The sequence below is a fragment of the Benincasa hispida genome, chromosome 9 (genome assembly GCF_027475165.1).
Source record: "Benincasa hispida cultivar pf3 chromosome 9, pf3_genome.v1.1, whole genome shotgun sequence".
NCBI classification, from domain to species: Eukaryota; Viridiplantae; Streptophyta; class Magnoliopsida; order Cucurbitales; family Cucurbitaceae; genus Benincasa; species Benincasa hispida.
Window position 1 is genome coordinate 12,985,233 of NC_143486.1, and position 25,111 is coordinate 13,010,343.

General features: G+C 32.9%; 1 protein-coding gene across 1 annotated transcript; it reads right to left on the minus strand.

Moving 5' to 3' along the window:
- Positions 1-4,888: 4,888 nt before the first annotated feature.
- Positions 4,889-7,957, minus strand: PSRP2 (RNA-binding (RRM/RBD/RNP motifs) family protein). The gene is made up of 4 exons (XM_039041039.2): positions 7,386-7,957; positions 6,510-6,611; positions 6,081-6,383; positions 4,889-5,131 (listed from the first exon to the last, which is right to left on the minus strand). Exons 1-4 carry the CDS (start codon positions 7,680-7,682, stop codon positions 5,093-5,095), a joined length of 741 nt encoding a protein of 246 aa, XP_038896967.1. The 5' UTR covers positions 7,683-7,957; the 3' UTR covers positions 4,889-5,092.
- Between the last annotated feature and the right edge of the window lie 17,154 nt (positions 7,958-25,111).

Consider the following 25,111-nt stretch of genomic DNA (forward strand, 5'->3'; position numbering starts at 1 on the left):
ACAGAAATTACAGCATGCTACAAGAGGATACAAAGGATAGAGTATGCGTACCTTTGAAGAACTATTCTTCAAATATCCCTCGATCGATCTCCAATGCGTCCAAAGCAGCATTTGAATGCAATGAGCAGAACACGACCTCCTCAAACGTCTGAATGAACCTCGAACTCAATCGAGTCCAACTCGATCCACAAACTGAGTTAGAACACCACCACAAGTGTTACCTTAGTATTCTCGATGTGAGAATCCAGGAGTTGTGGGCTTTGTATGATCTTGGATTGAGGAAGACATGAGGTAAACGATCGAGTAGACAATCGAGTAAGTGAGAGATATGAAGACTATCTATCGTATAGATGATGTAATCGATCATTTAGAAGATGAAACATATCGTATAGACTTTGTTACTCGATCATGTAGCAACGATCAGCAGGTAACTATCGTATAGTCAACTCATAGCTCGATTGTGTAGACTCTCAATGTATCGCTTAGTAAAAACTCTTTTTACTTGATAGCCTTTTCCGTGAAAATTTCCTGAATGAATCAACTACTAAATTTGGAAAACAATTTTTCTTTTATCTCACGGTTACCATAAAACTTCTAATAACCTCCCACTCAAAACGGTTATTAGAGAAAAAGCATTAATTATCATATAATTAATATATTATAAATAAATATGATAACCAACTTATCATATTGTATTTATGACCTATAGTTTTAATATTTCATTATATGAAACATATAAATCATAGTTCTTTTTTTTTATTTTATGGTACTCAATATAAATCATATTTATATTAATTCCTCCAATTAATATATCTAATACATCATATCAATTATATCATATATAATTGAATTTTCTCTTGTTAATTTGAACACTTCAAATCAACCCTAAATCTGATTCTCAACTTGAACTCATTGAGCTACCAAAGAGACCTTATGAACTTGTAGCTTAAAGCTCCAACGGTACGTGAATAACTAACTAAACTCTTTAATCACGAGATCCACCATCCGTTAACTGCCGGACATTCCACTAAAGATCAACAGTTGCACTCTTTTCACTACAGATATATTTTATGTCCATATAACCAATCAACAGTCCGATAACCCTTCACAAATCGCTCATAAGTATAGCTGAGTCAATTTACCGTTTTACTCCTGTAATTACATCTAATTCCTTAAGTACCATTGATTCCTCTAATGAACAATAAGTTATAGTCCTACTATGACTGAATCCTCTCTTCCAAAGAGAGGGTGTGGTCACTATGTTCAAGACCCAGAATCAGCCCTTAAGGGAGCAATTTATCTACTTACCCCTGCTTTGGGAAATGAGTGAATTTCGTCTTGTGTAGCTAAGTTTCCAGCTCCCCAATCAGATGAATCCCCAAAAAGGTAGGCTTGTTGAGTTGGCAATATGGTCACTCTCACCCATACTAATCAAAGGACCGCCCTCATAGGCAAAAGTTCCCAACTCACTCAGGATTAAGGTTATGTCACCTATGATCATTTTAGTGAAATGTAAGTCTCAATTATCAACGGCGTTATATAAAGAGACTAATCATCCCATGGTCTGGTCTTATACAAACTCTTTGTATAGGACACCCCTGCTCACATGTCTCTATATGAATGGTCAGGATCAGACCATTTGTAGCACTTTACAATACTTGTAACATCTACAAAACAGGTCGTATTTGTAGTGTTACCAAGATAAGGTATCCCTCCTTTATCCTTATACTACAGACCATTTAGGTTATTACTTAGGGCATAATCCACTTGTATGTCTCACATACATGCTTAAATTACATGAAATAACCACGGATCTTAGTTTATTGGATTTGGGTAAATGCAAATAAAATAACACTTATTTTATTAATAACAATGTGTACAAAAAGTTTACAAACTACGAGACCACCGGGGAAATTAGGACACCAATCTCAACAGCAGTATCCTGAAAACCATAGAGAAAAGGGAAAATAAGTTTCTGAGATATACACCCTGCCATTTTTATTTAAGCGGCGATGGCCCTTGTGAGCAAGACTTGACCTCAAATATACACATTTTTCGGAATGAAACTAAAACTTGTAAGATTGATATGATATTAAACATGGAATACACGCACAGCTGAATACCTTAACCTTAAAGATATCGAGTTTCTTATTAAGCATTAGTTGTAGAGGAGAAGAGCCTTGAAGGATGGGCGTAGAAAGTCCATTGATTAGAAAACAAGTAGTGGGAAAAGCATCCTACTAAAAATGCAACAGCATTGACGCTTGAGCCAACAGCATAAGTCCCATCTCAACCAAATGTCTATATTTTCTCTCGGCATGACCATTCTGGATAAAAGTGTGAAGGCATGAATAACACGAGGCAATCCCCAACTCATGACACAAATGATGGATTTTCACATACTCCCCACCATTATCTAACCGTAGAGCTTTCGATATTGCATTAAATTGAGTCTTGATCATTTGCAGAAAATGCTTAAAGGTTGCCAATGTATCGATTTTAATTGTAACGGATAAATCCACAGAAACCTACTATAGTCATCCATAAATAACACATAATATATATATCCATTACATCACAGGCATCAGGCCCATACATCCATCCATATGAATAAGATCAAATTTATGTTTGGTACAAGAGCCGGAAAGAGGAAAGGGTAACGAATGCGCTTTGCCCAATTGACAAGATTCACAAAACAGATTCTCTTCATTAGATTTAACGGAGTGATTACATTCTTTTAGAATAGAATATAAAACTCTCAAGGACGGATACGACATTCACGCTAATTCCTACATCAGACAAAACGAACACAGCTGAATCATTATAATGCAGAGGATTGTGTAGATTATTGACCACTCCTTTCGAACTAGCTCCAATTTGTACTGCGGATTGTGTAGATTATTGACCACTCCTTTCGAACTAGCTCCAATTTGTACTGCAACACCATCTAATTGATATAAACCCCCTTTAAGTGTTCCTTTCAGCAAAGGTTTGTGCGTAAGCTTGTCCTTAACAACACAAAAATCACTGTGAAATTCAACAAAGACAGCATTATCTTTTGCTAGTTTCGAAATACTAACCAAATTTTTCGCTATTTCAGGGACACAGGACATCAATCAATTTAAGTTTGCAATCATTCGTAGTTAGACAAAAGTTTCCTACAACAAAGATATTTAGTTGAGCACCATTACTAACAGTGACACGATCGGTACCTGTGTAATCAGTAGGGTTGTATAGATTGTTATAATCGGCAGTGACATGATTAGTCACTCCACTATCAGCATAGCAATTGAAGTGTCCCATTGTTTCAGGTGTAGCAAGGAAAGGATTAAAGGTCTAAGAAGTAACCAAGACAGTCAGATTCGACCCTGAATTGACATGACCATGGTTCCCTTTGTTCTGATTTTGATTTGGCACAAACTCCCTATTGTATCTTTGGTAGCACACATCAGCAGAGTGACCATAACGCGTGCAAAATTGGCACGTCGGGTGATGTACACGGCCACGACCATGGCCCCTATTATTTCCACCATGGTTACCGGGTTGTCCCTCGAACCATTGGACTGTTGTCAATTTGTGGCTAGACTATTCCCTTGATTTGACGACTAAGTAGCAAAGGAGAGGCAATTAAATGCCATATTAATAGATGCAAAGTTGATTAAATGGCGTTGATACCTTGGAGGTGTTTTGATGTTCCAGCCGTTTCTCAAATGACAAAAGTTTTAACTGCATATCAAGCCACGAGATGTCGAGTTTGCTTTGAATTACAACCACTACCGGCTTGTATTCTTCATCCAGGCCAAGCAAAACTTGAGAAACAAGATTGCGAGGTGTAACGAGACTTCCGGCCTGTGCCAAATTGTCATAATGCAACTTCATAAGTTTTAGATATTCAAACATTGATAAGTTACCTTTACGAGTTTGCTGGAAGACTTGACAAAGATAGTCTTCCTCAGCACGAGATTGAACACTAAAGAGTGCTTGAATCGCGTCCCACTACCCTCGGGCATTATCATAACCCATCAATTGGATGGCAACCTCTAGGGACATTGAATTATACAACCAACCAAGGAGAAACTAATCAACTATTACCCAAGCCTCATACTGAGGATTAAGAATTCGTTTGTGGAACTTGATGCTCCACCCAGATCTACAGATTGAGACGCTTCTACCACAACACCTGATTCGAAAGACCCAGTTGTAGAGAGGGTAAGAAACATGTGAGGGCACAATGTAGTACTTGAAAGGTGACCTGCAAGCTTATAGCCTCTTAGAATTGGAAGAGCCAAGGTCTTCCATAACATGAAATTTTTTTATTCTAGCTTCACACTCGTTATAGTAACTGATTCAATGGTGGGGTGCTAAACAACTTAGCTGTTTCTGAGGTCATAGTTGTAGCTCTGGTGGTGGCGTTTGCCTTTAAAGCTTTGATACCTACTTAGATTTTGAGGGAGTAGCAAATTGAGAGAATTGCTCTTCAGATTTTCTATATATTGCTCCAGGATATAATGCCCTACTTATACCCAATTTGCCCCTAAGGGTTTTATAGGAATTAAAGAATAAAACTAATTACAATTGAAAAGAATAAAGAATAACATAATAGACATTTGGACCAATCACAAAAGGAGGGAATAAAAGAGAGAATAATCCCAAACTTTAGAATCGTAACAGACTTTCCTACTCTTGTTATTTTCCATATATGACCTCCATATGTGCTGTGGCTAGAGGTGTCACTTTTTGACCCTTTTACTTGTCCACATATTTGTCCAACAGAGCTTTCTCTCTAATAGATATCGCAATTTCTAACCTTTTCTATTTCACTTATAACTCAATTATATCATATGTTATAAAGGAATGATTAATTAATTTGAAAATGATTTTCCGCATATTTGAAAGACAATCAAAGATTTGCATTTTTAAGTCTAATTAAGTTAAGACTTGATACTTCAAGAGAAAAATAAACAAGATTATACATTGATGATATTAAGACAGAAAAAATGAGTGAAAAAGCTGCCCTCTGCTGTTCATCAATTTCATGCCAAGAAGCAAAAGTGAACTTCCAAACATTTTGTTACATAGAACCCTACAAAATCTATGCCTTGTTTACACGGATCGGTTGGCCTTCCAACAGCTGCAGCAAAGAAAATCATATCAGACACGCAAGCTTCTCACAAGAAGTCGAAAACTAAAAATGTAAGAGAGGTTTCAGGTTAATATGCCATCATCTCGTAACTCGTCCAATTGCCAAGTAATATCAATAACAAACAGAAGACATTCGAGTTGTCAAAGTCTATCAGTCAACAAGTTTTAGAAAGGTTTCTTACAAGTTAGTGATCAAGAATGTTAGGAACTTAGGTTACAATACAAATTTGGTCCCATTGGTCAAAGAAAATTAGAATTAAGTCAGTGTGGTTTTAAAAATTAGAATTTCATCCTTATAGTTTCATAGAACCTCACAAATAGTCCCAATCGTTCAATGAAACCATCATGGTGATTAAATTCTAACTTTTAAACTTAGGGGCCGTTTGGCCCACTAACTACAACTCAACTTCGATAGTAAACACTATTGAAGTTTGCACATTTATCGAGTAATTTTATCTTCCCCGCTTTTCTATTACATATATCGAAGAACTTCATCTTTCCCTCTATTTCTACTTTTCACATTTAACGAGTAACTCAACCTTATCCTTTTTTACTTCTCACATTTATCGAGAAACTTTATCTTACAACTCTACGCCCCAAACACAAACTTACTAACTCCAACATATAAACTCTAGACTTATTAACTCCACTCAGTGGGCCAAACGGCCCTTAGAGACTAAATTCTAACTTTCTCCAAAATCATAAAAGGACCAAATTAAAAAAGATGCACTTGTTCAGGGAAACGGAATGTGAAACAAGGAATTCTATTAGACAATGCCTACCGAACAGGAGCAAGAATGTTGCCAGTGCATGAAACTCAAACCAAGAGACATTATGTGATATGGACCAGAAAGTGAGGTAGTGTGTGCATAAATCGGTATCAGTGCGACGATATTTGATATGAATCATATGATAGAGAATTGAAGCAAGTTACTTACAGCATTGTTAAAAGATGAAATGGCAGCTTCGACTTCCTCCTCTGAAGAGAAGGTAACAAAACCGTAGCCACTTGATTTCGAGGTACCGGGTACCCGTGAAACCTTTGCACTGAGAACTTTACCCTTCTCAGAGAAGAAGTTTTTGAGTGTTTCGGTAGAAACTGTACTCGAAATATTTCCTACATATACTTTGTAGGGACTGTCAATAAACTGGGAATCCTCTGCCTGAAGAAGTGACATATCAATTGTATTAACCAAAGGTTTTTCGGTTATGTTGACTTTAATTGTACGTCCTCCAACTTCCTGCCATTAAACCGATATTGTTAGCACAATCGATCTATCTAGTCCACGGTAAGAAACAATTCTCTTGTTCTCTTCCTTTTTTATTCCAATTTTTGTTGCACTTTGAAGGTATTAATATCAACTTACTGTTTCATTCAGTTTCTCAATTGCTGCATTTGCGTCATCAACTGTTTTCATGGTAACAAAGGCAAATCTGCGGCTTCTTCCAGAGTATTTGTCATACATGACCTGGAAATGGAACAAAATAAGAGTGTCAAAGCCAACACCAACAGTTACCAAGTTAAGATCAAGAACAAGGGGATGCTAGAATTCTTCAAAGCAATTGATTGTAAGAGCTAACTCATTAAAAAAATGTTGCTAGCTACTTGATTTGAGAGACTGTCTGGTTCAAGTGCCTCGCCAGAAAAAAAAAATCTGAGTTCAAGAGAAAAAAACTAGCTAGTTTTTCAAAATGATTGTATGGCATAAGATATTCTAGTTGGAATGAACGGTTTGGAAAGAAAACCGTACATAAGCAATAAACATAGATTACCTAGAGTTATCTGGGCCAGAAAAACATAGTTTGATAGTAATTGACAAGTACTCCTCCCCTCAGTATCAGAAGCTCAAATCTAGAGTTATCTTAGATAGTATTGAAGTATATCTTATCATATTCTAGTATGATAGATGTGAAAAGCGATTCAGCTCATTCTATAGATGACAAGAACCAATTCCATCTCAAACTTTAAAAGACCCCTAGAAAGCTTGTTCAAGCACCATTTAGGAAGTAAATGGTACACAAATTTAGCCAAAAATCAAGCTACATTCAGCAGTTCTGATGAACTTATAAACAAGTAAACTCAATCAATGCGAAGGTTCGAGACAAACTAAGCAGGTTTGTAAGCCTTCAAGAATCAAGCAAGCCTCAAAATCAACAATACGACGCAGAGTGGACAAACAAAATTCAGGTACCCAAAAAAGGAAAATGAAAAACAAGAAAAATTCCAAGCAGAAATCACTCACCTCAGCCTTCTCCACAGCCCCATGTTCTTGGACAATCCGAGTGAGTTCCTCATTGTCCACATTTCTAGGTATATTCCCAATGTACAGTTTCCTTTCCGCCACCGAACTGGCACCCTGGGCCGCTTCTGCGACGGCGAAGAGTCTCGTGGGGCGTTTGGCGGCGGCGAGGAGGATATGAGGAGGGTGAAAGGAGATTGGTCGGAGAAATTGAGTGGAGAAATTTTGTGGGATTTCTGTGGGTTTTGTGGAGCTGTGGATGAGATTCGTTGGGGACAATATGGACGAGAAGGAAGCCATTTTTGGTGTGAAGAGCGAGAGCGAATGCAACAGAGAAGAAGCTATAGAACCCTGAGGCGAGGCCAGAGGTTTATCCAGTCGAGAAGAAGAAGAAGAGATTGAGCTGAACTCGTGCTGTCCGCACGTGCCATTTCTTTTTCTTTTTCTTTTTTTTTTTCTTTTTTGTTTTAAGATTTTTCGAAGTGTATATACATGTATTTTATAATTATTTTATTTAAGTCATTATAATTTTAAATATTTAAATTTAATCTACGCAACTTTTAAGGAATGTTCATGAAGATAATTTTTATTCTCAAATCTTATTTTAATCATTCTCCGCAGAATTTACATATAAATTTTGCTGAAATCAAAACTAAGATTTGTAGGGATCAATCACCATAATATAGTTTAAACATCTTAATAAATATTAAGATGATACATTATCTTCAATATGAGCATAATTTAACCAACACAAAATTTATATTATTAATCTCGAAGTTAGATTGTTTAAATTGACGTGAACATAATTTAAGGCAGTCTTAATAATGATATAAATTAATTCACTTATGAGCGAATGATTAATATAAATCGTTCTGTTGACTCTCAACTTCCTCAAATTTATTAGGACATCATGGAGGACTTTCATTGGTCAGTGGGAGTTAGGAGCTATTCTTCACGATTCAAGAGTGGAAGTGTTGCTTTTTATGGAAAACTATTTCCACTTATAGGAATATGTTGATCTCATTGAAGTCATTGTCATGTTTGAAGGAGTGTGTTGATCAATTGAAGTTAGCTAATCTTCTTTTTGGGTTGAAACGGATTCCTTTATCATTTGAAATCTTCTGATTGAAAATGTTAGATATGCAAATGAGATTCAGGTGTTCGTTGACTCCATTCAAGACTTTTATCTCCATGGTTCTATCCTTAACTTCCATCTTGTCAGTTGTCATTGTGATTTTGTTGCTTATGAGCTTGCTTCCTCCATACTCGTCGTTTTTGTTACTCTAAAATATGGATAGAAGACCATCCCCATGGATAGATTCTCCTCTCTCCTTAGATTTGATTCCTTTGATGCTTTTAAGTTTTGTTGATTTTCTTGGTTGTACTAAAAAAATATATGAAAGTTTTGGAGTTTAATTAATAAAATTGTAAGTCTCATAGCATAATGTATAAATTGATACACTTATAAAAGTTGAAAGTCTAAATTTATTTTGTCCAACTAAACTCAACGATAATTTGTATGATCTTTCACATGAAAATTGAAAGCTAGATCCCTCGTGTCCATAGTTTTTATACCCAAAAAAAAAAGCCTAAACAGATTTTTCATTTTATCACAATAATACAATTAAATTAATATATTCTACTAAAACATTCCATTAATTTAACCATTTCATTATTTCGTCAGTAAACTAACTCTCAAAAAGCTCAATAATCATTTAATACCATTTTTTTAAAATCGAAGGACCAAGTATTCAATATTTATTTGTCAAAAAAAAATATTCAATATTAAAAAAAGAAGAGCGCCTCTAGAGATAGGAACAAAAGTTCTGGGTAAAATGCAGAGAGAATATCATTTTCAGTACTATGATTAGATGCATATTGAATTGTGGTCAATTTATATAGAACAAAGAGAATCTCTCCCCGTATCTCCTTGCTGCATATGAAGAGTAATTCAGAACTTGTCATAAAGAATGCATATGCACAGTACAAAATAATTTGCTTCTTTCGAATTATTCAGTTTATCACCTTGGTAATTCAAGGCCTGGCATGAGATTTGACGCGAGGCCATCGTTGTTCTTAATTTGGCCATGGAAATTTGTTGTCCGATAGTTTAAAGCTGCCCAAGAAGCTGTACAGATTTCTGAAGAAGCTGTACAGAAATCTGAAGAGTTTGATATTAGGTAATGTTTGTTTCCTTTGGTTGAATCCGACGTTTTGATATATTTGAATCACCATTTATTACTGTCGATGTTAATTTTGGGTAATAATTTAAAAAATAATTGAAATAAATTTTCCAGTCCAATTGTATGAAAAAGATGGAAATATATGGAGAGTTGTTTGGATATTAAAAAGGAAGCTATAAAGCAGAGAAACTAACAAATAAAGTGTTTAAAATCATTTGTTTATTTATGATTACTTTTTCGAACGAATTAATATTTCAAATAAATTTTAAAATTTTTCTTTCAAACTGATAAGGTAGAATTGACTGCACCTAATCATCTCTTTTCTCATACACAAAGAAAAAATATTAAATAAAATATTTTTAAAAAAATATTTGACACGTGCCAAAATTTTATTGGATAATTCTTTGAATACACTAAGATGCGTGCCACCAAAAGAACACCTAAATTTTTTTCGTCAGAAAGTTGGTATACTTTAAAGTCTTTTGATCAATATTATACTTTGTTCTGTTGATTTTGTACATTTGTATCATTGTTAATAGGGGAAAAAAATTATAGAGATGTTATATTTACTATAATTATGAATAAATTCTTATTTGTATGATATAATTTGTTTTTTTATATTTTCTAAATTTGGATTGTTTTGCATTTAGAGTACTAGTTTTATACCATGTGCAATGTACATATATATTTTTTACCTTTTAAATAACTTAACTTCTAAATAATGGACAAAAAATATTACTATCTACTATTATTTAATATTAAATTATAATTAATTGTGGTATGTTCTTATATCAAAATTTATTTTATTAGTTGAATGTTTTTACATTTATTACTTAAATCAAAGTCAAGTTAATCTTTCAATGTAAATCTAAATTTGTTAATATGAGAATGGATAAGACATTTATTAATGTTCGGAGGTCATAATTTCATCTTCATTCTTATAATTGTTGAATTAAAAAGAATAAATATATATAGCATAATTTATTTATTTATTTTATTACAATCATTTGGTCGCAATACAAATTAAAACTTTTATTTAGGTATAAAATTGATTAATATTATATTAATTTTACATATATGTTGGATTTAAAGTGCGTGTATATATATACCTAATGAGTCAAAATATTTATAAATATATCAAAATATGGTCTATGGATAATAGATACAGATAAATTCTGATAAACTATTATCATATATCATTGATAAATACTGATAGATACTAATGCAGATATAATTGTGAGTAGACGAATATAATTTTAAATTTTAAAAAATATATAAAACAACGCTGAAGACATATTATTTCATAAGTAAAATAAGTTAGATTTGGTTACTGTTTTGCTGAATTTGATGAAAGCTTTTGTTTTAAAATATTGTATAAATCATAGTTGAAAATTAACCCTCTAACACATATTTTTCTTTTCAAATCTCATTTCATATCTACTGTTGGTTTATTGATACTCCTATTTTCTTTTCTTTTTGCCTAAATGATATTAAATGACAATTTTGAAATATATTCTAGTAGTCCATATAAATTATATATTACACTATGCTACTATATTATATGTTTAATATCAACTTCATAATCTACAATTAAACTATTACATCAATTTGGTATTTTTTATATTTAAGCTTAAATTGGTGAATCTCAACTTCTACTTTTACCAAATCTCGAGATATATAATTGAAATTTAAGTTCTCACACATTTTATTACCAATAGTATAACTATAAAAAGATGAATTTAATATAAACATTAGAATAGTAAACGTAGAAAGAAAAAGAAATAATTAGTTCATTTGGTAAATGTTATTTGATGTTGAAAATATTTGATAGAATGAATCAGATGTCGTAATTTAATCGGATAAGGAATTATAGAGAAAAACAAAATAAGAAAATAAGATTTAAAAAGAAGTCGGATCATACTTGAAATTATTGTGGAAGTGGTGTTGCTTCTAGTACCAATGAGTGATAATGATTCACAATATTAAATAATTACCATTAATTAATAATGTTTGATGATTTAGTTAATCACTCTCTCTGAATTTTGTATTTTTACTCGTGATATAGTGAACTTATAAAATTATCGAGACATTAGGTAACTACTACTCCCATATAACGAAAATTCGGACATCGAAAGATTAAACTCGTGATTGTCTTAAAAAAAAATTGATGTTATTTTCTCCTTTCGTGTATGCTAACGATGTTTCATTTTTTTTTTCATTTTCATAGCCTCCATTGTTAATTCAATCTATTTCTATTGGATGTTCTACTACACAATATTGCAAACTTTCAGAATTACACCTAAGCCGTAACTGTTTTTGACATAATAATAAAATTAACTGATTTTATTTAATTATCATAACCCTAGTAAATGATTAATTTGAATAATAGGTCGATTATTTAGTTTTTTTTGTACACGTCATTAATTTTTGTTTATATTTACGGTTACAAAGTAAACTAATTAGTTTTGTTTTATATTTAAAAATTTTAAATAAATGTAAATGTTGATGGCATATTTGTAATACATTAAAAATTAAATAGACAAAGTAGTCCAAAAATATTTTTAAAATATCCCGATCTTTTAATATATTATATAGACGTGTTTGCATATTATTAAAAAATAATAATAATAATAATCAATCTTGCAGGATTCTTACCTATTTTTGAAATTCAACGCAAACACAAATCTTCAAATAAGTCATCTTTAACTGTGAGTTTCACTTATTACCAAATATTCATTTAACTGTGGTAGGTTATTTCTAAGTTAACTTCATTCATATGAGATTATATATTATATTTATTTGAGTTGGTGTAATGTTAATTTCAGGTTGACTTTTTGTAGCTTTTATATTATCCTAAAATCAGGTATAATTTTTAATTAATATTTACCTTTCAATTTTACACTTTAAAAATGAAGATTTATTTTAGAAATTTTATTTTAAATGATAAAATTACTAAAATATTTACAATTAATAGCAAAATATCACAACCTATCTGTGATAAACAACGATAGACTATTATCTGTGTTTATAGACTGTGATATTTTGTTATTAATGGTAAATGTTTTGGTTCATTTTTCTATATTTGAAAACAACCCTTTATTTTATATATTTACATATTTCTCACATAATCAAATCTATTTTATATTTTTCATGAGTTAAATGCATTATTTTTTTTTAAAAAAAAAACATACCATATATTTTTTTTAAATAAAGCTATTTTCCTTGATATTTAAAAATTAATCTATAACAAATAAAATTTATTATACTAAACAATTATTTAAAATTTTAAATTACAAAAAAGTATTAAAAAAAAGTTGATTATAAGTCTATTTTAGTTATTATATCTAAAATAAGATATTTTTGTATTTATTTACCAAACACTCTAACCTACTTTTTCAAATTTAAACTGAAATTTACTAAAAGCACCGCTGCCAACAATTATTTTAGAAGTTACATCAATCCCAATCAAAGCCTTAGTCAATAAAATGTGCTTTAACTCAACTTACATACTAAATTATTAAAAGGAAAGTGTAATGCATTGGTTTAAAAATCCTAATAGACATTTTTAAAAAAATTTATATTCCTACTAGACCTAATGACTAAACATGCCCATCGACTTAAGAAATAACTATAACATACATATATGATTATAAATATTATAAAAAATAGATGTTCATTGTTTAGTGTTCTAAAAGTCATGTGTCAATCTTCATATTATTCATATGCCTTGGAGTTATTCATGTTTAGTGTCCATGTAAGACCGCATCCTACTTGCCACTTTACCTATAAATAGTGGCATTTGGTGGATCTTAAAATTACATACATCAGCATCAGCGAGAAATCCACTTCAAATTTCTACTAAATTTTCATAACGTTATAATTTTAGTTATTTTATTATATTATTTTATATTATTTATTTATTTATTATTATATTATTATATTTTTTCCATATCCATTGTACATTGTTATGCTATTAATTTCACAACACTTTATCAGCACGAGCTCCTGTTGCTTCCATCGCTAATGGTAGGTCCTAAAGAAACAGGATCATTTTCATATGTTGGGTGATTAAAAAATGAGCAAAGAAGATCTATATCTAACGGACAGTGCAACTACACACAATACTTACAAATAAAAAAATATTTTTCCAAATTGACAATGCTAAAACCAAAAGTAAATAAATATCAAGTTCTGCAAACTTGATCGAAGGTTTTGGAAAAGCAAATATTATTTTGCCTAAAGGAACAAAATTTAAATTGACAGTGCATTGTTCTCTAGTTAATTGAAGAGAATTTTTCTAAGTTTTAAAGATATACGTTGCAATAGTTATCATATCGAGACTGATAGTAAGAATAATGTGAAAATCTATATATTATCTCTACTATCTCAAATGAAAAATGTATATTGGAAAAGTTTGCTTTATCTTCTAGATTGTATTATACTCATATATGAGTAATTGAAACATATGTAACAATGAACCTGAAGTTCACAAATCCAGATATATTTGCTATTTGGCACGATAGATTGGGTCATCCAGGGTCTTTGATGATGAGAAGAATTATTGAGAATTCAAGTGGATACCCATTGAAGAGCTAGAAGATTATTCGATCTAATGAATTATCATGTGATGCTTGCTCTCAAGACAAACTAATAATTAGACCATCACCAGCTAAAGTAGGAACTGAATTACTTGCATTTTTAGAACGAATTCATGGTGATATATGCGGACCTATTAATCCAACAAGTGGACTATTTAGGTATTTTATGGTATTAATAAATGCATCCAGTAGATGGTCACACGTGTGCTTATTATCGAGTTGAAATCTTGCATTTGCAATATTACTCGCTAAAATAATTAAGTTAAGAGCACAATTTCCTTATTATACAATTAAGACTATTCGTCTTGATAATGTTGGTAAATTGACATCCCAAACTTTTGATAATTGTTGTATGTTAATTGGGATAAGTGTTTAACATCCTGTAACTCATGTCATATACAAAATGGTTTAGCGGAATCATTTATAAAACGTTTGCAATTAATTGCAAGACCATTACTATGAGAGCTAAGTTTTCTTCATCTGTATAGAGACATGCTATTTTGCACGTAGCATCACTTGTACGTATTAGGCCAGTAGCTTATCATAAGTATTCACCATTACAATAGCTTATGGTCATGAGCCAAATATTTCCCATTTGAGAATTTTTTTGATGTGCAGTATATGTTCCAATTGCTCCACACAACGCACTAAGATTGGTCTTCAAAGGAGATTAGGAATATATGTTGGATATGATTCCACATCAATTATTAAATATCTTGAACCCCTGATGATTGATGTATTTATTGCATGATTTGTTGATTGTCATTTTAATGAGACAATTTTTCCAACATTATGTGGAGGAATTAAGAAATTCAAAAAATAAATTACATTGATACATCGTTATTGTCTCACTTAGATCATCGTACAGATTAACGTGAACCTAAAGTTTAAAAAATAATTCATTTGCAAAATATAGCAAATCAATTATCAAATGCATTTATAGATACAAAGAAAGTGACTAAGTCACATATACAAGCTACAAATGTTCCATAAAAATTGATATCCCAACACAACAAGTTGTCACTAATGAGTCTAGAACACACCAGAAGCATGGTAGACCAGTAGATTCCAAAGATAAAAATCCTCTAAAACGAAAAATAATTAATAATAAAAAAGACTTGGGTGATGATGTAAATACCCATGAAGAAATTCTCGACATAACTAGTGAAGAATGTGAAATACCTAAAGATAATAATGAGATTTCAATAAACCATGTCATGATAGGAAAAAGATGGAATCGAACTAATGTAATTATTGACAACATTTTTGCGTATAATGTTACTCTTAATATTATACCTGAAAATGAGGATTCTGAACCAAAATTTGTCGAAGAATGTCGACATATAAAATATTGGCTTCAATGGATAGAAGCAATCGAGGCAGAATTAAACTCATTTTCAAAACGGCAGGTTTTCAGACCGATAGTCTGAACACCACAAGGTATCAAACATATGGGATACAATTGGGTATTTGTGAAAAAAAGAAATGAAAATAATAAGGTCACAAGATACAAAGCAAAACTAGTTGCATAAGGTTTTTTACAAAAACTTGGTATTGATTATGAGAATACATATTCTCTAATGGTGAATACAATTACACTAAGATATTTAATTGGTCTGACTATGTATGAAAGTCTGGATATGTACCTTATGGATGTCATCACAACATATATATATAGATCTCTTCATAATGATATTTATATAAGAATCCTAGAAGGATTTAAGGTACCTGAAATATATACATCAAATATTCGGGAATTGTATTCAATAAAATTATAGAGATCACTATATGGATTGAAACATCAGGACGGATGTGGTATAATTGTCAGAATGAATATTTATTGAACAAAGGATATCAGAATAATCTAATATGTCTGTGTGTTTTTATAAATAAATCACAATCAGGATTTACTATTACACTTACTTAGCTATTAATTGACACTTCAATTAGCACTAAGTAAATGAAAAATGTGGTTGATTTGGATGAAGCCACTCCAATTGAAGGAAAAACTTGGAAAACATTTTTTTTTTTTCCAATTTTCCAATTTTTTCATTTCCATTTAATTTTAAGTAAAATTAATATATATATGTATGTATGTATGTATATATTCAAATCTATATTTGAATTTCAATAAATGAAATTTTATTTATTTATTTAAATAATTAATTAAACTAACTTAATTAATTAATTAATAATTTAATATCAAATATTAAATTAAACAAGCATCCAACTAGACATGAATTCTATTCATGTAATTTAAAATCTAAATCAATATTTAAATGTTTTAAACTCTCCAATTTTGTTCAATTTTCACAAAATTAAACGTTTTAATTGCATCAAATACAATTAATTAAAACCCTAATTGAATTTGAACACTTCAAATTCAAAACCTTAATTTCAAATATCGACAATTCAAATTCACTCAATTCACTAATCCAAAATCATTTTAAGAGCTAGTAGAGGGACCTTATGAACCTACAGATCATGAGCTCCAATGATTTGAAATTAATTGACTAAACTCTTTAGACTGAATTAATCAATATTTGCTAACTACCGAGACATTATTGGGATTGGTGTCTTAATTCTCCCAGAGTCTCGTTGTTTGTAATGATACGCATTGTTTGATGAATAAAATAATTGTTGTTTTATTCCGTCATTTACTCATATCCAATAAACAAAGCTCCGTGGTTATCTTTTGTAAACTTAAGCATGTATATGTGATATACAAGTAGATCATGCCTTAAGTGATAACCTAAAAAGGTTTGTATTATAAGGATTAAGGTGGGGTACCTAATCCTGTTGACACTACGGATACGGCCCGCTCTGTAGAGGTTTGCAAGTGTAAACTACTACAGATGGTAGATCCTGATTATTCATGTGGAGACATGCGAGCAAGAGTATCCTATACAAAGAGTTTGTATAAGACCGGACCACGAGATGACTAGACTTTATATATAACGCCGTTGATACTGGAGACTTATATCTCACCTAAACGACCATAGGTGACATGACCTCAATCCTGAGTGTTTTGGGAACTCCTGCCTTTGAGGGCAGTTAGTATGGGTGATAGTGGCCAGATTGCCAACTCAACATGCCTACCTTTTTGGGGACTTGTCTGATCTGGGAGTTGGAAACTCAATCCACAAAATGGAATTCACTCATTTCTCGAAACAGGGACAAGTAGAGAGATTGCTCCCTTTAGGGCTGATTCCAGGGCTTGAACATGGTGGTCACAACTTCTCTTTGGAAGAGAGGACTCAGTCATAGTAGGACTATGACTCATGTTCATTAGATGGATCAACGGTACTTAAGGAGTTACATGTAACTACAGGGGCATAACGGTTATTGGCCGAGTTATACTTACGAGCAATCTGTGAAGGGTTGTCGTACTGTTGATTGGTTAAGATGGACACATAATATATCCGTGGTAAGAAGAGTTCAACTGTCGGTCTTTAGTGGAGTGCCTGACAGTTAACAAATGATAGATCTTATGACTAAAGAGTTTAGTAAGTTATTCACATACCGTTGAAGCTTCGAGCTACAGGTCCATAAGGTCCCTTTGGTAACTCAATGGATTCAGTTGAGGATCAGTTCTTAGTGTTGATTTGAAATGTTCAAATTGACAAGAGGTAATTCGATTATATATTATATGATCAGTATGATGTATAAGATACATCTTATGGAGGATTAATGTAAATAAGATTTACATTAAGTACCATGGAATAGAAAAAGAGCTATGGTTTATATGTTTCATGAGATGAAATATTAAAATTATAGGTTATAAATATATTATGTTAAGTTGGTTATCATTTATATTTATAATAATATTAATTATTGGATAATTATTTCTTTTTCTCTAATAACCAATTGAGTGGGAGATTATTGGTGGTTTCATGGTAACCGTGGGATAAAAGGAAAATTGTTTTCCTAATTTTAGTAATGTTGAAAATGGTTGAATTTGAGATTTCTTCTCTCTCGGAATTTCACATGGGAGTTGTCAAGTAAATAGGATTTACTAAGCAACAACTTGGAGCTAGTTAAACGATCTTGTAGTGTTTGTAGGCGACAAACACTTAGCTAAGCGATGAGCTAAATGATCGCATAGCTTTTGCTAAACGATTGGGCATTGACCTATACGATAGGTTCAACCATCTCCCACTTGCTTAATCGTTTACACAATTGTTGTTTCCTTCGTCTTTTGCCTCAAATCAAGTCCACACAGAGCCCACCTTCTGGATTCTCACATCGAGAATACCAAGGTAGCCTTCTTGGTAGTGTCATACTCAATCGACACCGTTGAGGTTTTGTGGAGGCCGTTCGTTGTGTTTAGGGCTGTTCAGGACCTAGGTGATCGCTGAGTTCAAGTGTACGGTGTTCGTGCAGTGTAGCAGTCGCATTGGACGAGCGTTCGAGGTTACTGTGTTGCTATGTTCGAGCGTTCATGATCAATGAGCTTGGTGATGAGTCTACAAATGTGTGTAACATTTCTCTTTGATCATTTGTAGTTATCATGCTGTAATTTCTGTAATTAACACATAAACATATTTTTGTTTATGACTGTAATTGTAAAGTTCATATATAATTATATTTGAATGATCTTTCCGTTGCTCATGGAAATCCTCGTGCACGATTTCCTTCAGACACACCACTATAGCTCGATAATTTCACTCTCCTCACCGTATATATATTTCTGTCCATTTTAACCATAATTAGTAAGTCAATCCTTCATAGGTCGTTCGTATTTACGACTAGATCAAAATTACCATTTTACCCCTGTAAATACATATTGTTCCTTAAGCTCTCATTGATCCTTCATTGAACAATTGGTTTATAGTCCAACTTATAAACCACGAACCTCCTGATCATGAGAGGATGAGGCCCCATTGTTCAAGACTGGGAATCAGTGCTTAAGAAAACAACTTATCTATTAACCCTAAGTCAGGTAGGGATAAATTCTATCTTGCAGACCTATGTCCCCAACTATCTATCCTATCTTATCCCCAAAATGGAAGGCTTATTGAGCAATGTTGTTGGACAACTCTCACTTATGCAGATCAAAAGATAATCCTGAATAAACAGGAGTTCATAATTAGCTTAGGATTAAAATCGAGTTACCCTATGTCATTGATTATGGAAATGGGCATTCTGAACAAAAAAACATTCGCCACCATTGTATATGGAAATGGGTGAGTGGCCATACATTAAGAAAAGTACATATAAGGTAAACTAACTAGCAAAATGAAATACATAGACAAAAGCATGGTAAAGAAAAAAAAAAAAGGTGGAGATGGACATGCGACCATGGGCAACACGCCCTGGACAAGCATGACTGTGACATTCTCCCTCCACTCAATTAGTTGACGTTCTCATCAACCGACTCTGCTCGAACTCAGCAATTTATTGAGTAGTTACCTTGAGGTCTTCTGTGCACTTTCAACTTACTTCTCTGTCTTGGAGGTTGTGCCACCTCTCTAGGAACTCTTAATAACTTTATCCCGGTCTTCTAACATTGTTGCTTTTTCCAGAAAGTCTCTCATTGACTTATTCTTCTATCATTCTCCTCGTCATGGTAGGTGGACACGTCACAACAATACGTCGCTTATCAGTATGGGTGGGGTGATAGGGCTTCAAATTATTTACATGGATGACATGATGAATCTCCATCTTTGACAGTAAATGCACCCGATAAGAGGCTTTCCCAACCTTTTTTATGATTTTAATCGGTCCTTCATAGCTCCTCACAAGACGATGTTCTCTTTGGCCTTGCAATTGAAACTGTTATGAGCATAATCTTAACCGAACTTTGTCTCCTGGTAGGAACACTTGGCGTCTGGGATTTCTTTTCCTCATCTTTTGGAGGTTGGGACTTGTGTAAGCTGTACGACTTGACAACGCGATATTTTTTTCAAAACACATAGAATGTCTTAAGGGGATTTCCCTTCCATGGTTTCAACTGACTCGTGGGTAAGGTCCTTCTCCAACTGAAGGTTAAGATCATCTTTACCCATTCGACTGTTTGATCTCAGTATGCACGACGATAGGCGTAGACCCTATGATCACTAAGCATTTAGCGAGAGGTATTACCTTGTGCTAGAACAAGAATTCTATCCCCCGAAACCACGTCAAAGTCGTTCATTTTAACGATCACAAAATCGACAGGGCCACTCCAATCCCCCAACTTTATAACTACTCTCTCTACCATTCCTCTAATAGGCAAAGCCGTAGAGTTCACTGCTTTCATTTTTCCTGCACCCCTTCCCAATAGAGATTCAACCGCCTGGCTTCTATTTCAGACATAAAGTTATGGGTGGCTCTCGAGTCGACCATGATACTCTTGGTCGATCTATGGTTGACCCAAGCATATACATACATCAATTCACCTTTATGGGGTTCCTTTGTTTCTCCCATACTCCTCTAGAAGGCGGCTAAGAAAATTAGGGCTCCAACTTATAGGGTTTCATCTTCCTCTACTTGCATATTCTCGTCCTCTGAACAACTTCACCTTTTGAGTCTGAGGCTAATGGGGCTTGAAGATGTTAAAGGCTACCCGTTTCGAGCATTCGCTTGCTTTGTGCTGCCCTTGCATATATAACAGAATAGAAGGCAATAAAAAATCGTTGATTTAGTCCCCCACCACGTATTTTTCTATTGAAGTTAGAGATGTCCACGGGGCGGGCGGGGCTGAGGATGCCATTCCCCATCCCCGTCCCCGCTTCTCATTTCATTCCCCATCCCCGTGAAATTCTCCATGGAGATCAAGGCGGAGATTCCCCGCCGGGAATTCGTGGGGATCGTGTTCCCTGCAAGAAATTTTTTCCCTTTACTCTTCTTTTTCTTTTTCTTTTTTTGTAAAAAGCCAATTAATTCAAATCACTAATGTGAGCAAATTTTAATTAAATAATTAACTTTATCACTAAATTGTTTATTATGATTAGTTTTATATGAAAATTTGAATTTAAAAGATAAATTACTCAAATTTTGGCCTAAAAAAACTAATTATATTTTTTAGTAGAAAGAAATAAAGAAAAATCAAATTATTCATATATATAATCTAAATTTAAACATATTCATTATCTTTTCCAATAAATAATCAATTTTGAAATTTAAATGTAATATTTATATAATAATAATAACAACATAATATTAGATAACTATACTAAATAAATATGTAAAAGCCAATCGGGGGACGGGGAACGGGGCAGGATCGGGGACGGGAAATGCATTCCCCCTCCCCGTCCCCGTTTAGCTCACGGGAAATTTTTTCCCCTACTATCTTCCCCATTCCCCGCTCAATCGGGGAATCCTCGTCCCCGTGGAGAAATTGGACATCTCTAGTTGAAGTGCTTTACCATCCACACTAGTTAGGGGTGGTCATTCAAACCGCAAAAACCGAACCGTTTCTAAAAACTGAACCGAACCGAACCGAAAACTCAGTGAAACCAAAAAATTTGGTTCGGTTTGTTCACTTTCGAAAATCGAACCGAACCGTTTTAACTAATATATATATATAAAGAGTAAAACTGAACCACTTTTAATTTAAAGAACAAAACCGAATTTAAAATCAAACCGAACCGAACTGCTTTTAATTAAAAAAAAAGAATATAACATGGATTTTTTAAAAATGCCAAAAGCGAATTTGAAACCAAACTGAACCGCATATATGTGGTCCGGTTCGGTTCGGTTTGAACCAATAAATTGGTCCAGTTTGGTTTGACCACTAAACCAAACCGTTTCCACCCCTAACACTAGTGTCTCTGTCTCCCCCACTATTTCTCAATAGGTTTGAGCAGTTGTTTGTACTCTCTCTACTTAAGGATCTCGAGTGTTGCCTCATCTCTTGCGATTCATTAATCAAGTCAAATAATCATTTGGTTGTTGCATACGCGGTTGGAGATCCTGTACTCTCTGTTCGTATAGTTTTGTTTTTGCTCACGGTTTCAAATCTTCAACAAAACAAAAAACCTTATTTTTTTTTTGACATATCCCGTATGTCCAACATTAGTTCAGAAAATTGTTTCACATAGTTCCTAATAGTGACAGTATGTTTCAATTCTCGTAGCTTACATCTTGCCAAAATTTCAACATTTTCAAGGAAAAACTGATAGCATAATTCTCGTTTCAGTCTCTCCCATGTGGATGGTGCATCGACCCTCTTGGATGTCCATGAAATGAGACCTTCACCTCCGCTAGATGCATCGTTGCCAAAGTGATCTTTGACTCTTCAGTAGTAGTGTTTGTAGCTCTAAACTACTGCTGCATATCAAAGATAAAATTTTCTAGCGCTTTCGTGTCATAAGCCTCACAGAAAGGCTTAGACTCGGGTACTTTTACCCTGTTAAATTGGAATGTACCTCAGATGGGGCTTGATTTTCCACCGCTCTCATGGTGAGGTTAACTCTTGCACTGATATCAGCAATCTCTGCCCGGACGACATCGAAAGTGGCTCGAAAGTCTTTGAATAACTCAGTCACCATATGAATTATTGCTTTTTGCGAGCTGTCTAGTTCTTCGCTCTTCTATAGTGGCAATAAAGCCCATCGAGCCATCCCCACACTCGAAATTATCAGTTTTCATAGCTTTTGCTTCTAGGGTCTCAACCCATGTTAACAATTTCTTGACGGGCATTTTGTCTAAATGGCCAACCACTACGTCGATTTCATTGGCCTTGTCAAAGACTTCTCGTAACCGAGTTTCTAATAACTGAACCTGATCGGGGACTTCTATTAGATATAATATTCTCTTCTATCTCGACCAACCGGCCAACATGGGACTTTCCCAACTGTTTTGTAGCAGACATGATCACAAGTTCACCACTTCACAAGCCGACTTGGCTCTGATACAACTGTCACAATCGCACTCTCGTAAGAGTCTCAAGACGATTATGTGGCACTTCTTCTCGCCCTCGAACAAGTCAGCCATCCAAATTCGAATAAATGATGGCACAAAGGGCATTTCTTACAACCTCTATCCCCGTTCTTAAGAAAATATTTTAGAAAATGGGTTCAGAGAAGAAAAAAAGTTTCCGCAAACGTTTGAAAGCATGATGAGAAACGGGCGACAATCATACACTAAGAAGAGTACATAGAAGGTAAACTAACTAGCAAAATAAAATAAAAAGGATGAAAGCATGGTAAACAGAGGTGGAGGCGGACATGCGACCATGGGCAACACGTCCTGGATAAGCATGATCGTGACACCAAACACCCCCCTTAGGGTCTGTTTGGTTCACAATTCACATTCTATTTTATGTTTTCAAATTCACTAAGTTCAGCAAATATATGTTTAGCAGACAACCCGAGTTCTATTTCTAAAAACTGTTTTTGAACTCTATGATCAAATAGTGTAAATTTGGAAAACAACATTTTTATTTTTTTTATATCCATAATTTGAATTCTAAAATTTTAAAATGAAAATTTATATTAAATAAAGATAAAGATGTGTAGAAATATAGTATGTTATGTTATCAGCTCAATTCATTTTTTAAAATAAAATATATTATGTAATGTATTAATTATAAATTAAATTAGGTTAAATTATAAATTCAATCTCTATGGTTTAGATAAAGTTAAAAATTAGTTACATAGTTTTAAAATTTAAAATTTAGTTTATATGAATTGAAATAACTTCATTTATAGTCCCTATGGTTTGCTAGATTTTCTTAAAAAGTCTCTTCCATAAGGACTATTTATGGAGCTTTTATCAGATCATAAGGGGTAAATTCTAATTATAAACCATGACCTAAATTTTAATTCCTTCAAACCATAGGAACAAAAAGTTCAATTTATCTTATAAATTATATAATACCATGAAACAATAATTATACATTTTTTTTAAACAGAAAATATGTTCGTAGATAAAATAATAATAATTTATTGTCAATAATTAGTGGATAACTACAACTAGTTTATAATTGTTTAAATTATAATCCAATTTTTAAATTCTGCTACCAAACACGTGTTTGAAAACGCGAAATACAACTTCGTTTTCATTTCATCCATTGTTTTAAAATTTATGTTTTTAGATTCTTTACCAACCTAACCCTGATCTACTTTCTAATAGGGATGTTCAAATGACTCGATAACCGAAACTACCCAACCCAAAATGTAAGAGTCGGGTGGGGTTAGTTTTGTTATGGGTTGGATTAGGTTAATTTTTTTTTTTTTTTTTTTTTTTGTGAAGTTGAGTTAGGTTAGGTCGCGGGTTGGCTAAAAAAATTGACCTGACCCAATCTAACCTGCTTTGGATTGTTTAATTTGAGAATTTTTAATATTTTTTAGAATTGTTATGATGTTTGCCTTTGTTTGAAATTTATAATAAACATCATAGATATTTGGCATTTATCATTTGAATTTTATGAGATTTTAGTTATTAATATCATGTTGCAGATAAATTTACATATTTTTAATTTTTTTTTAAAAAAAAAAACTATAATCTGACAACCCAACCCAATGCAACAAAAAATTTATAGGTTGGGTTGGAGACTTTATTTGAGTTTTTTGGGTTGCAAACCCAACCAATCCACATTTTGAGTTGGTTTAAAAAAACACCCCAACCTAACCTAACTCATTTACACCTTAATTCATATGATAGCTAATTTTTCTAAGAGCACGATTAGCAACAATTATTTTAAATGTTACAACAATTTCGAATCGAGCCTTAGCTCAATTGATATAAAGTACATAGTCTTTGACCAAATAGCACGATGTTCAAATCTCTCGCTACATATTGTTGAACGTAAAAATAATGAAGATTGTATATGTAATTAATTTTTAATTTTATAAACTTTGATTACGGGAGAAATAAACATTTCTAAATTAAAAAATAAAATTTAAGAAAAACATCGTTTGTATGTTTGAATGTATAAATATATATTTCGAATAGATATTTGGGATCAAGACACCACATCATACAAATCACCTATATAAACAGCGCAGACGAAAGACAGTCC

Excerpts from the sequence above, each read along its gene's own strand:
- PSRP2 (XM_039041039.2), bottom strand. The coding sequence starts at position 7,682 with ATGGCTTCCTTCTCGTCCATATTGTCCCCAACGAATCTCATCCACAGC. Across the intron at positions 6,384-6,509 it reads TTGAGAAACTGAATGAAACA|GAAGTTGGAGGACGTACAAT; the intron begins GTAAGTTGATAT and ends GTTTAATGGCAG. Across the intron at positions 5,132-6,080 it reads TTTCATCTTTTAACAATGCT|CTGTTGGAAGGCCAACCGAT; the intron begins GTAAGTAACTTG and ends TCTTTGCTGCAG.